Source organism: Scleropages formosus, chromosome 25, assembly GCF_900964775.1.
Source record: "Scleropages formosus chromosome 25, fSclFor1.1, whole genome shotgun sequence".
In the NCBI taxonomy this organism is placed as follows: Eukaryota; Metazoa; Chordata; class Actinopteri; order Osteoglossiformes; family Osteoglossidae; genus Scleropages; species Scleropages formosus.
In genome coordinates, this window is record NC_041830.1 from 3,113,788 (window position 1) to 3,126,619 (window position 12,832).

At 38.6% G+C, this 12,832-nt stretch overlaps 1 protein-coding gene across 1 annotated transcript; it reads right to left on the reverse strand.

The window, feature by feature from the left end:
* Nucleotides 1-2,812: 2,812 nt before the first annotated feature.
* Nucleotides 2,813-12,240, reverse strand: LOC108928138 (calpain small subunit 1-like). Its single transcript, XM_018741921.2, has 11 exons — nt 12,091-12,240; nt 9,982-10,060; nt 8,609-8,645; nt 7,992-8,084; nt 5,438-5,495; nt 5,057-5,121; nt 4,856-4,924; nt 4,261-4,339; nt 3,771-3,887; nt 3,573-3,631; nt 2,813-3,117 (listed from the first exon to the last, which is right to left on the reverse strand). The coding sequence occupies exons 2-11, from the start codon at nt 10,026-10,028 to the stop codon at nt 3,094-3,096; spliced, it is 648 nt and encodes a 215-aa protein (XP_018597437.1). The 5' UTR covers nt 10,029-10,060; nt 12,091-12,240; the 3' UTR covers nt 2,813-3,093.
* Between the last annotated feature and the right edge of the window lie 592 nt (nt 12,241-12,832).

Here is a 12,832-nt window from a genome sequence, read left to right on the forward strand (position 1 = left end):
AGGACTTGGAGATCTTAGGAAAAACCTTTTGGACCTTACTCAGTGGAGCTGTGGTGTGGGTCAGGGTTCAGGTCTTTTGTTTCTGTTGCATCATTGTTATTCTCCATGAAGGAGCTACATTCCCCACTTGGTAGACTTATGTTTCAGCAATGAAGCACATCCGCTGTCCAGTACCTTTATCCTGCCGATGTGCCCACCTCCACCCCACATTCAGAACCCGTTAACCAGAGATACATAAAACTCTCTGGTTGTTGATGCCATCGAGTTAAACCTAACTCACAGCAGCTACCCATGTGGTTTTCATGGCAAGGGAGGAACAGAGGGGGGTTGCCAGTGCCATCTGCTCTATGTTGGGGAGGGACATGCAGGGAGAAACACAGAGCTGCCACTAACCCTGAGCAGGGCTTGAACCCCATATGCACCATGCAGCAAGGTACTGGTCAAAGTCACCACACCACCACATCCCCCATAGAACTCTTTTGGTAAAATTTAAATAGTTTTTTTATAACCCCGAAGTGCTTAAGTTTGTTTTGTGTTTCATTCACCACAGAAGCTCAGACAGGGGAATGGAAGACATTGGCCACTAGATGGGTGTGTCGTTAGACAGTGGTGTTTACCACAGAGATTTGCTGAGGGGCGTGTGAAAACTCTCAACCCTAAATGGATCTGTTGTCATATAGTAGTGTCTGCCATAGAGATTGATAGGAGAGTGGAAGAAATCAGGTTAAATATGCTTATAGAAAAAGTCTCTTGGCTTCTCAGATGTTCTGTGCCAATATAATATATCATGATGGCTTTCCCACAATTGTACATTAAAACTAAAATTTACATTAAAAAATATTTCAGCTTGGAAATTATCGAGAAGATTGGTGGTCTTTGTAGCGCGGGTTGTTGATTGAGGTATTCAGCAGTTTGCCGAGCTTGGCATCTAGATTGCAAAGTTTCATCACCAGTCGAGGTGACATCATCAGTGCACAAATTGTGTGGAGTGTGTTGGACTTCTTTCTTAATATATAGCTTGAGCTCAAACTCAAACGTTTGAAACGTTTGCAATCTAAATGCCAAGCTCGGCAAACTGCTGAATACCTCAATATTTCAGCTTGTTCAAAATACAATGCTTATTTGAAATATATATGTAGATTGCACCACTCTACCGCCATACATTGTCTGAATATTGCAATTTGACGTATTATAAGACCCTGGTTATTTCCTACAAATGCATCAATAGAACTGGTCCCACATATCTACAAAACTTGATCATCTGCTACACCCCAAACAGACTGCTACGTTCTTCTACTTCTGCCCACTTGGTGGTCCCATGCACGGAAGGTAAAGCACAAAGCTTCTCGGTTCTGGCTCCATTGTGGTGGAAAGATCTCCCTCTTTTGCTCAGAACTGCTGAATTTCTGTCCACGTTTGAAAAAGGTCTTAAAACTCATCTCTCCAGACTCACTTCACCCATGATCTCTTAAGTTCACATAACATATAAACGCACTGTAACTAAGATCATGCCTGCATAAACCTTTGCACAGCTACTCCTGTAATGTAACAGAAATGTTTACATGTATCTCAAAAAAAAAAGAAGGTGATTTGTAATTGTTGATATTCAGATAAACCTTTATGCAACTACTCCTGTGATGAACATTGGTTCATATGGTGGAAAGAAACTGACTGCATTCAAGGATCACGCGTCTGCATCTATGTCTCTTTTTCTCCTAATGCAATGAACACATTGTATTTTCTATGAGATGTAAGTTACTTTGAAGAAAAGTGTCCGCTAAACGAATACATTTAAATGTAAATGTATTTTTTTTATAGCCCCGCTCATTTTCCACATCTACTTTTCCACGGTGAAGAGATTCTCAGGTTCTGCAATGGGGTGAAGATACAGGGGACTGAACCCTCTTCCTTGTATATTCAGGCTTAGTGGTTGTAAATATTAGCAAACTATTGTTTGTGGCCTGGGGGCGCGGTGGCGCAGTGGGTTGGACCAGGTCCTGCTCTCCAGTGGGTCAGGGGTTCGAGTCCCGCTTGGGGTGCCTTGCGACGGACTGGCGTCCTGTCCTGGGTGTGTCCCCTCCCCCTCCGGCCTTACGCCCTGTGTTACTGGGTAGGCTCCGGTTCCCCGCGACCCCGTATGGGACAAGCGGTTCTGAAAATGTGTGTGTGTGTGTGTGTGTTTGTGGCCTATACACCACTCAGGGTGATGGGCTACTCAGCTAAGTATCACCCCTCCCGCCATGTTACATGTATACAATGCAGGATCCTAAAATCTTGCTAATTCTGATCATAATTTATGGTATCTCTTATCATTGTTGTGGCAGCACTTTGATTCTGTTGCAAGTGGTATACATTCCGTATCTCATTAGAAATTATCATGACATATAAACTATCCACATAGTAGCCACCCTCTTGAGATTCTCTATCTTTCTTTCCGCTTTAAACTTTCAGCCTCATATACATGGGATTAAGAAGTCACTAACAAAATGATTTACATCTTAGACCAAACTTCTTGCCACAAAAGCCTGCCACAACTACAGTGATGTATAACAAGACTTCTCTCTCCCTAGTCACACAGTAATCCGTTTCTGCATCATCAGATGAATCCTGACAATATTTAACAATACCACTCAAAGCCAAAGATCGACACATTATTTGTTAGTGTTGTACTATTCACTGTATTTTAAATGTGTTTTTCGTAACTGTATATTAAATCATTACAACACCCAGAACATTTGTTTGACCATTTTCCTTTGTCAAAGAGAAAGCATACTCTGTATCGCTCTAATAGTATCATAGAGCAGAGATTATATTTCAACAAAAAAGTACTTTAATTAAAAATTGTTTCATGCAGAGACAAACTTAAGTTAGAAAGTTTTTAAGATAGTTGCCATGTAACTTCTGCAGATAATGATCCCACTCACTATACTAGGAATGTAAAAAAATGACCCAGTTTGGACTTTCGTTACATAGAAAGGGCCACATCTTATGTCCTTGACAACAAAATAATCTAATAAAAAGTGAATAACTATGGCAAAAAGATGAATGTTTCACTTGGGCATCCTCCGATACATCATCTGGGTATATTTCTTCTTAGTGCATGGTCATCTGCAGCCACTAGAAAGAAAAAGTTGTTACTTTACATAATGAAAAAAATAATAAATATGTGTATTAATACATATTACAGTACAAAAAATATAACTGTAAATACATCTCTTTGCATCAGCAATTATTTTGTTCATCCCTCTTCAATATAGACACATTTAACTACTGTAAATCTATTAATATCTCTGAATATTGGAAGTGAAAGAATATCTGTAAGTACCTATTAAGATATTTATGTGGCTATGTAATGTGTGGAAAAATATAAGGAGTGAGGTTGGTTCATATGTGATAAACCTTCGGAAGTTTATCACAAATGCATGAAAAAGAATATGATGTCAAATATGATGTCGGAAAGATAAGAAAAATATCAAATTAAAAGACGAGTGTAAAAACAGAAAAATATCCCTACACATGTGTTGACCTAAACCCCATAAGTGCACATCGAGTAGTGTGCATTTTTTTTTTACCTCTTGAAGATTAAGCTTAATGGTTCCATTGTTGTCCACATCAAGAGTTTTGAAGGCACCTGAGCGGAACAAAAAAAATTGTACATTTTGACCTCAACTCAAGAATGTGTGTGTGTGTGTGTGTGTGTATATATATATATATATATATTATATATATATTTAAGCTGAGTTTTTAAACTGAAAAAGAGGAGGACTCACGACACATGGCATCCAGCCTCACAAGGCAACCAATGTAGTTGTCAAAATCCATGTTGCCGTTTTCATCACTGTATCTACGAACTATCATCTGGTACTGCACATCACTCAAAGGGAAACCTACATAAAGAATTAAGGAAATATTAGATTTGGGGATCCTATCAGAGGTGAATTTCTCAGGATCATTAAAGTAACTTTGAATTTTTTGTGCTTGACATTGCAGTATCATTAAAACCCTGGATAATTAAAATTTGAAATTTTAATCACTTTTCGGCAGTTTCCAAGTCTTTATGAGAATAACTAAACACAATGACCACATTTTCCAGTGAAATCATTAAGCATGCTATCTACATTTTGCATTTGAAGAATATATAAACATATGTATTAAAATATATATGGCACATATGCATATGAAGCTGAACATGATCGATTTGGTAGAATAAGGGTATTTACAAAGACTTTCATGATGAAGTCACACAGCTCTCATTCTAACCTGCAGCTCTGAAGGCAGCGGGGAGCTCATCTGCACCTATAACTCCAGATCTGTCTTGATCATAAGACTTGTAGACCCCCTGGGAAAAGGATATACACACACACACACACACACACACACACACACACACACACACACACACACACACACACACACACACACACACACACACATTTTCAGAACCGCTTGTCCCATACGGGGTCACGGGGAACCGGAGCCTACCCGGTAACACAGGGCGGAAGGCCGGAGGGGGAGGGGACACACCCAGGACGGGACGCCAGTCCGTCACAAGGCACCCCAAGTGGGACTCGAACCCCAGACCCACCAGAGAGCAGGACTGCGGTCCAACCCACTGCGCCACCGCACCCCCCTGGAAAAGGATACATTCAAATAATAATTACTTTTTCCACTTTGCATTTTCAATTTTTCTCCTTGTCCAGATCTCCTAAGAATTCAAAATTTAGCATTTCTTCCTTCACGTCCATTATTAGCTAGTTAGGAAAGGAATTACATAATGTCCACATTATATGATTGGTATTTACGCGCATTAGATCTGTCATATGCATAACTTTTGACATTACTATTTTGCTCTTACCTGCCATTTCTTGATGTTGTTCCACAGATGTTTGAACTCATGGAAGCCCAGTTTACCCGTGTTGTCATGCTAGATATTGTTGTTAAAGTAAAAATATGCAAAAGTTTTCAAATTAAATTCCCACAATCTGATTGAGTCCTTTACCCTACAGCCCACCTCTTCCTGTACATCAGTACCTCACTGGATGTCTGCAAAGGATACATCCATGACTGCCACCATGCCCCTGCAGGACTCAATGCTGAAACCATCCGTCTTCAAATCAGTACCTGAAATAAAATGAAAGGATGGCCACTTTACCTACCAGTTACAATGTTAATTACTGTTCCTGTTAATGTACTGTTAAACACTAACGCACACTCACACACAATTTTCTTCTGGATGACTCATTCTTTAAAAATTTACATAATCACATTGTTCTAATGTTACTGCATGCAATATTCAAATTATTCATCACATTATGCTATGGTTATACCAAGTTATTTTGTGTGTTCCTTAAAACTCTTTAAAGCTATGTGATACTGAGATTTACACTGTAAATTATAAAGACTGCAATTTCATAAAAAGGACAATGAAAAAGCTCACGTTTTGTAATAATTGAGTTTAGAATGTTCTTCAGCTCACAGGGGCTGATTTCCATGTCCTTTAGGGTAGAAAATAAATCCAGTGTCATTAAGAAATACAGAATAAAATTCATCCATGTCAAAGTGTTCCCATCCAATTCCTGTCTTCATTTCTCTCCATAGGCTTCCTGTTGTTGCCCCCATCAAGTTCAGAACTTTGGTTTTGACCTACAAGGCCTCCAGCGGGTTTGCTCTCTGATACCTGCAGGACATGATCACTAACTTCACTCCAGTGAAATTGCTATAATCCTCCACCACTGGCAGAGTCTGCTAAATTAATAAATGTAAATGTAATTAAGGTTGCGGTTAGGATGTATGTGTTTTTTTTAATTTATGTATGTGCGTGGTGTATGTCATTAAAAGCGGGCAATGGAAGTGTAACAGAGGAAAAAAGGACATGGTTTATTAATGGCTGGGTTGAAGTCTCCAGCTATGATGTCAAGTGTACAATAATACACAGGGTAAGATGTTAAAACCCCTGTTCCAAAAATAATGAGGCTGGATACAAAATACTAACTATACCAACAGTGCCCACTTACTTCTCAGTACTCATACCAACTCTCTCAATCCACCATCCATCTTATTTGATTTATCCATGCTACCCACACCTCTATACACCTACACACCAGCACATATTAGCCATGGACACTACCCTCTGCGCCGGGGATCACTGCGAGCACTTCACTGGGGTTGTCAAGTGGGCACCTTCCTTCGTCTGTGTTTCATCGAATTGAGCCCACAACACCTCCAGAAGGCTTAACAGTGAGATCTGGCATCCCAGAACCATACCCCTCCATGCTCACGGCGCAGTGACTCAATCCCCCCAAAGCCTCCCATTCCAACCACCCATTAACCACCCTCTACCCTGCACACAACCAACCCACAACGTAGACGCATGGAGGTGACAACACCTAGTAGTAGTAAATTTGGTTTTATAGCACTGGATGGTAGATCATTGTGGCAACTTGGGCTTCTAAAGACCGAAAACATGCATATCCACATGAGAACACAACACAGAAGAAGTTTCACACAGAATTTGATGGACTTTATGGAAGAATAGCAAAGACTCTTGCAACTAATAAAGAAAATATTTTATTTATACAATTGAGATTCAGAGAAAGCAATACACAGAAAACTGCCAGCAACAAGATGTCACAAAGTGCTTCAAGATACCCCCCAAAGAGGACAGACATTTATGCCCAGAGAGGCCCATGTCCACCTCATGGTTGGGGCTCATGAACCAATCAGGTTTAAAACAAAAGAAAAAGACACTTCAATAAAGTGTGAAAACTAGAAGATATGAGAGCTCAAGCAAAATACATAAAGGAATAATTTACAACTTGCTAGGGAGTAAATCCCAAGTGCGTCTTTTCACTGCTTCCCAAGATACAAGACTAAGAGAAATGTTTTGCTGAGATTTCCAGGGTTTCACTCTAGATTATCTTTCCAGAGCTTTCCACATCTTACAGTTCGAAAAGTTGAGATAACTGAAGTCTCTATACCAGAATCAGTACTATAAAGTCCCCATTTTACTGTATGCAGGTACTCATACAATGTACACTGGCAAAAACAGCAGAACTGGACATGACTGTACTTTGAGAATCGTATGTCCATATCTGTTTTTCTGTATGTTGGTAAAATGTAGTTTGGATCACTCAGTTGTACACTGCTTTGGAGAAAAGTGCCTGCTAAAGGGATAAACGTAATGTAACTCTTAGCAACCCAGAGAGCTTCACTGAGGGGCTGAAATGACAGGGCTTCTGAGATGGCAACAGAACAACCCAGGGCTGGCTCTCTCTCCATCACTCTCTGTTGAGTTCAGGTGGCTTGTACAAACACCTGGGTGTTTTGAGCCTCCTGACAGAGGTGTTAATGACACAATGTAAAGTAAGAACATGTGCAACATAGAACCACACACAGAACTAGAGTTTTTGTGTTCATCTGCAGCTCCACAGTCCTTTTTTAATCCCTCACATCATAGAAAATTTTCAGATAACCAACAGATGTGTAATAAAGTGAAGTAAAAAAATAACTCTAAGAAATTTCAAGAATAGTGTAAGTTTGGAATTTACCTTGAAGTACAGACAATGACTGTGTATCAACTCAAAGCTGGTGGTGTTACAGGGAGGTGGCGGATGAAGAGCCTACACTTCAGTAACGGCACGAAACTGGTAATACTGGTTAGTTCAGTAATCATCTACAGCTTATTTACATTTGTTTCCTTTTTTAGATCCTCTCCACTGCTTTGGAAAACTTAAGACAATGCATGTTGCTCAAGTTAAGCTTTGGTACAAGATTTCAGTTGGAATTGCTAAATACAAGCTACTTCTGAGAAAAGTAATGGCAAAGAGCTCATAACTTAGATGCTCATTATTCAGAGACCCACTTTATAGTTGTATTACACAGCAGCTAAATCAGGCTGAAGTTCAGGTGGTTCCAAAGTGGTGCTAACAGAGACAATGAAGGTAGGCCTAAATTAGTCATTAGTGATGTAGTGAGAGGATGGAGATACTTACATCACCAGCAAGCTGTTTAAAGATCTTTCGGAACTGCCTTTCCTCTTCAGTCTCATTCTGCTCTGCATACGCCAGTGGCCTACGAGGTGGAGGCTGTACAACATAGACCAGCTGATATTATTTACTTAATCACCAGCTGTATTTAATATTACTAAAAAAAATAATATAAACAACTGAAATTACTCATTATCCAGTAAGTCAAAGATCACTTAAGATAATTTAATTCTGTGACCCCTATATTTAACTTATTTTTAGACAAGAATGAGAACAATTGTTTGTGAAATTACAAAATGATTATCATTTAATAATTATTTTAAAATTTGGGTATCTGCAAAGTTACTTACACTGGTAGGTTTGTCTATTAATGTACTTATAAGAGTTTACATATTTATACAACTGGGTCATTTTTATTGTATCAGTTCAAGGTAAATCTCTTGATCCAGGGAAAGAGAATAGATGAGACAGCTCTAACCACAGTACTGCCTGCTGCCCCATAATGTTCTGTTAAATTATATTGATCCGCAGAGTATATGCAGATAAATGAGCTGTATCTGCTATCCTGACTACTTGCACCTGTATTAGTCAAAACCATGAATAAAAAAAAAGGAATAGCTCACAGGGTCTGAAGGCGCAAACTGACTGGCGTCAGCAGGGCTGTGAAAATGAGATAAGTCAGATGCACAGACATTTACACATAACTAGCTCACTGCACTGTAGCAGAATATTGTCCAGCTCAGAAAAGCAGGCCAAGACTATCCACCATTAATTTCAACTGAAATATGTTCAGCTCCAACTGGAAAGCCCATTTGAAAGTGCCAACTTGCAACTTAAACCAGCTGATTTGAATTCAGCTAAAATCATTTATATACATATAAATAAATATACACACTCATCCAGAAATATGTAAAAATGTATGGACACAGGTGTAATTTTAAAAAAAAAATTAAAACATTATTCAGTCCAATTTCACTTTTGTTTTTATAAAAATGCTATTCTCACTACAGTAAACTAAATTTACAGGTGTAATAAATTTTCTCTTAAGAAACTAATGGATATTGTTTGCATAGATCAATACTCATCTCCAGCTCGATGAAGGTATACCTTATCTCTGGCAGATGGTAGCTGCTGCCCTGTGGCAAAGATTTCATACGCAGGAGTTCAAGCTAAAGTTAAAACTGTTTGTTACATTTTTTGCTTCACATATGAGCATTTTTAAATGCTTCCATGTATTTCTGAATGAGCTTAACATAAAGGTTCTTTGAACTACATGTTGAATTCAAATCAATATTATTAAATGAAAAAATACTGAAATGATCTCCTGCTGAACTGATACATTTATCTAAACTGAATCACAGATTGTACCAATATGCAGAGATGGGTATTACTGGAGCTACTCAGATTAAGTAAATCGCTCAAAAGTACTATTGCAGTGGGAGGAATGGAACTCGGATTAGTGGGCTCTAAGATTCCATTCCTTTTTCCTAAATGCTGTGCTACTGGCTGCCCCAGGTGATCAGAAGTCTTGCTGAAATGTCAATGATCCTGTACTGTATTGCACTGTTAAATGCATGTATGTGTTCACTCCGTATACTTAAGGCTGAACCTTCTGGTCAGATCTGACATTGAATTTCACATTTGCTTTACAGCTCTTTATAAATATACTTGTACCAACGCATTAAAATGTATTTCTCAAAACAGTGACTGACAGAAATGGGCAGTGGTATCTTAAAGGTATTAGGAATTTTCTGGGGTACAAGGGGACATATTGGCTAGGGCAATTGCTTTGTAACCTTAAGGTCCTTTTTTGTAACTTCTGCTACAGAAACTTTGAGCAAAGTACTCACCCTTCATTTCTACAGTAAGAATAACCTACCATGTACATGGGTAAACAGTTTTCATTCCATATAAGAATCAGAGCTAAATTACTAATAGACTACCTACAAATCTGCTTTGAAATCTAATATGTGGGATATGCATACCACACACCTACCTTAAGATATCTATGAGGCCACCAATTAATCTCTTTGCCTGAAACATGTTGAGCAGTGTCAAAAAGAGGATGAAGGAATCTGCAAGAAGGGCGATAAAATTAGAAAGTATAAAAGTAGAAGTTTAAGAAATTTTATTTTCAAAGGTACCATGGAATATTTACTGCTAGGATGGCCAATGAAAACCTGTCAAGGAGAAATCTTAAGTCTCTGATGAATTAATTAATGGGGGGGGGGGACGCAGTGGCACAGTTGGTTTGGCCGGGTCCTGTTTTCTGGTGGGTCTGGGGTTCAAGTCCTGCTTGGAGTGCCTTGTGATGGACTGGTGTCCCATCCTGGTTGTCCTCTCCTCCTCCAGCCTTGTGCCCTGTGTTGCCAGGTTAGGTTCCAGCTTGGTGCGACCCTGCTTGGGACAAGCAGCCTCAGCTAGTGTGTGTGAATTAATTAATGAAGTCTTTAGTGAGATGAAAAAAAGAGTCGTATTACAATAAGACTGATGTTAAGTTGGGTAAGACTAATAGCTCTCCAGATAGGTGGCATATCATTCTTTACTCTGAACAATTTAAACAGCTGAAACACTTTACAAGGCTTTCAATCTAATGGTGAACTTAAACCTTTTCTTCTAAAGTTGCAGTTTTGCAGATGTTTGCACATATACTCAGGCATGTATGCACATTTGAATGTACATACAGTATGTATTTAGAGAATTATTATATATGTTTGTATATTGTTGTTAATGGTTGTCATTTCATATGTATTTTATATATGCACATGCAATGTGTATAGATTTTAAAAAAAAAAAAAAATTTAAACTTCTGTATTTTTACGAATGAAAGAATTTTTAATTTGAATTTTTTTTCTTAAAAGTCTTGATATGTAGTCTTGTTGTGTTAAGTAAACTCATGCTTTCAGTGGAAGAGTTGGGTGATTTTCCTTTGGAGAACAGGTTAAACGTGATTTTCGACTTTACTCAAAGCCCCAACACCCACTCTCATTACGCACAAACACGTGTTTCTGTTACTGTATTTTAACCACACCTAGTCATGCTTCCAATGGTGATTGTACAACAAAATATGGAAATAAGGGTGTTCCAAAAATGACAATAATCTAAGGAACTACACACACACACACATTTTCTGAACTGCTTGTCCCATATGGCGTCATGGGGAACCGGAGCCTACCCGGCAACACAGGGTGTAAGGCCAGAGGGGGAGGAGACACACCCAGGACAGGACGCCAGTCCGTCGCAAGGCACCGCAAGCGGGATTCGAACCCCAGACCCACCGGAGAGCAGGACCTGGTCCCACCCACTAAGCCACCGCGCCCCCCCATCTAAGGAACTACTCCTCATCTAAACCTGTCCTACACAAAATTGCAATTATGGTGGTGGTTAAACGTCCACATTTACACAGAGGAAATGGAATTAAGACAGAATTTTTTCTTTATTTTTAAACAAGAGAAACAATTTAAAAAATGCAGATAAGAACACATATAGCATACCAATAAATGTAATCAGGGTACATATTATTACAATAAAAATAAATGTTATAAAAAGGATGAAACAAGGTAAACACAGGTTAAGTTCGCAGCGCTTTAGTATTTTTACATTTTGAAATAGTTTGCAAATAAGCCAATTTTTTATATATTTACCTATATTTAAATTAAGCCCATCTAAAAGTATTAAAAACTGAGAACTCTTCCCTGACCATTTCACTTTGTGTATAGGCCTACTGTATACGTGTTGATATAACAGTGAGTCAGTTACTACTACATTTTTTTTTAATTTTCAATAAATTTATTTTTGCATCAATCTCTTTAAAAGTATCACACCGAACTTTCATTATTAGCGGTTCAGTCCACAAAGAGTTAAGTGATCTCAATGCAAAATGTAGCTACAGAAGACATGAAGAATAGTCATTATTCAAGGCAGCTAATTTTAACAGAAACAGAAGCAGGATACAGATTGATTCAAGAAGCTAAATCGTAAAGAATTAGAATTAGAATTACTACTATAAACATATTCTTTTGCCGTTTAGTAACACTTAATGTCAGCCATAAATTTAAAAGTTAAAGGATACATTTCAAAAGATAAATTTTTGAAGAAGACTTACTGGGAGCCCTTTGGATACAGACAGAGAATTGTCAGCTCGGCTATGAATATCACCTTAAAACCTGCGCAGGTAACTGTGGTTGTGTTCCTCACCTCAGGCTCTGTGCAGCACTGCTGCTGCACTGGGCGCCACCCAAACACAGTACTCTGCTGCTCAGGGCTGTGTTCACATAGACAAGACAACTGAACGCAGAAGTCTCACTAAATAACGCTTATGTTTCTATACATAAAATGTTAAATATCCAAAAAAACTGTATAAGACTAAAATCTGAAAGTCTGGCTGTAATGACCCGCACTCCTGAAGGGAGCGACCAAAGATCTGGGGAATTTATTGACTTCTTTGCTATTATATTTATAACATTCACTGCTGCACCACTCTCCACTAACATCTTAACCTCTTGAGACTGCATACTCCATGGCAATTTAGATGGCAATGACTGGGAGGCACTGTAAATAGAGGAAAAACAGGCTTCAGATCCACTTTCGCATTTATAAAAAAAGACTTAGAACTTTTAACTTGGAGCTAAGCAAGGTTAGACAATCATATTTCTCTAATATCATTAGTGAGAATATCAACAGTGGCTTTGCCTTATTCGCCATTGTGGACAAGTTAACAAATCCCCTAAGACAGTCAGTTCCTGAGTTATCTTCTGCTGAAAAGTGTAATCAGTTTAAATCTTTTTTTCCACAACAAAATTACAGATATTAGATCACTCATTTGCTTGACCCCCTTTGGCAATGAC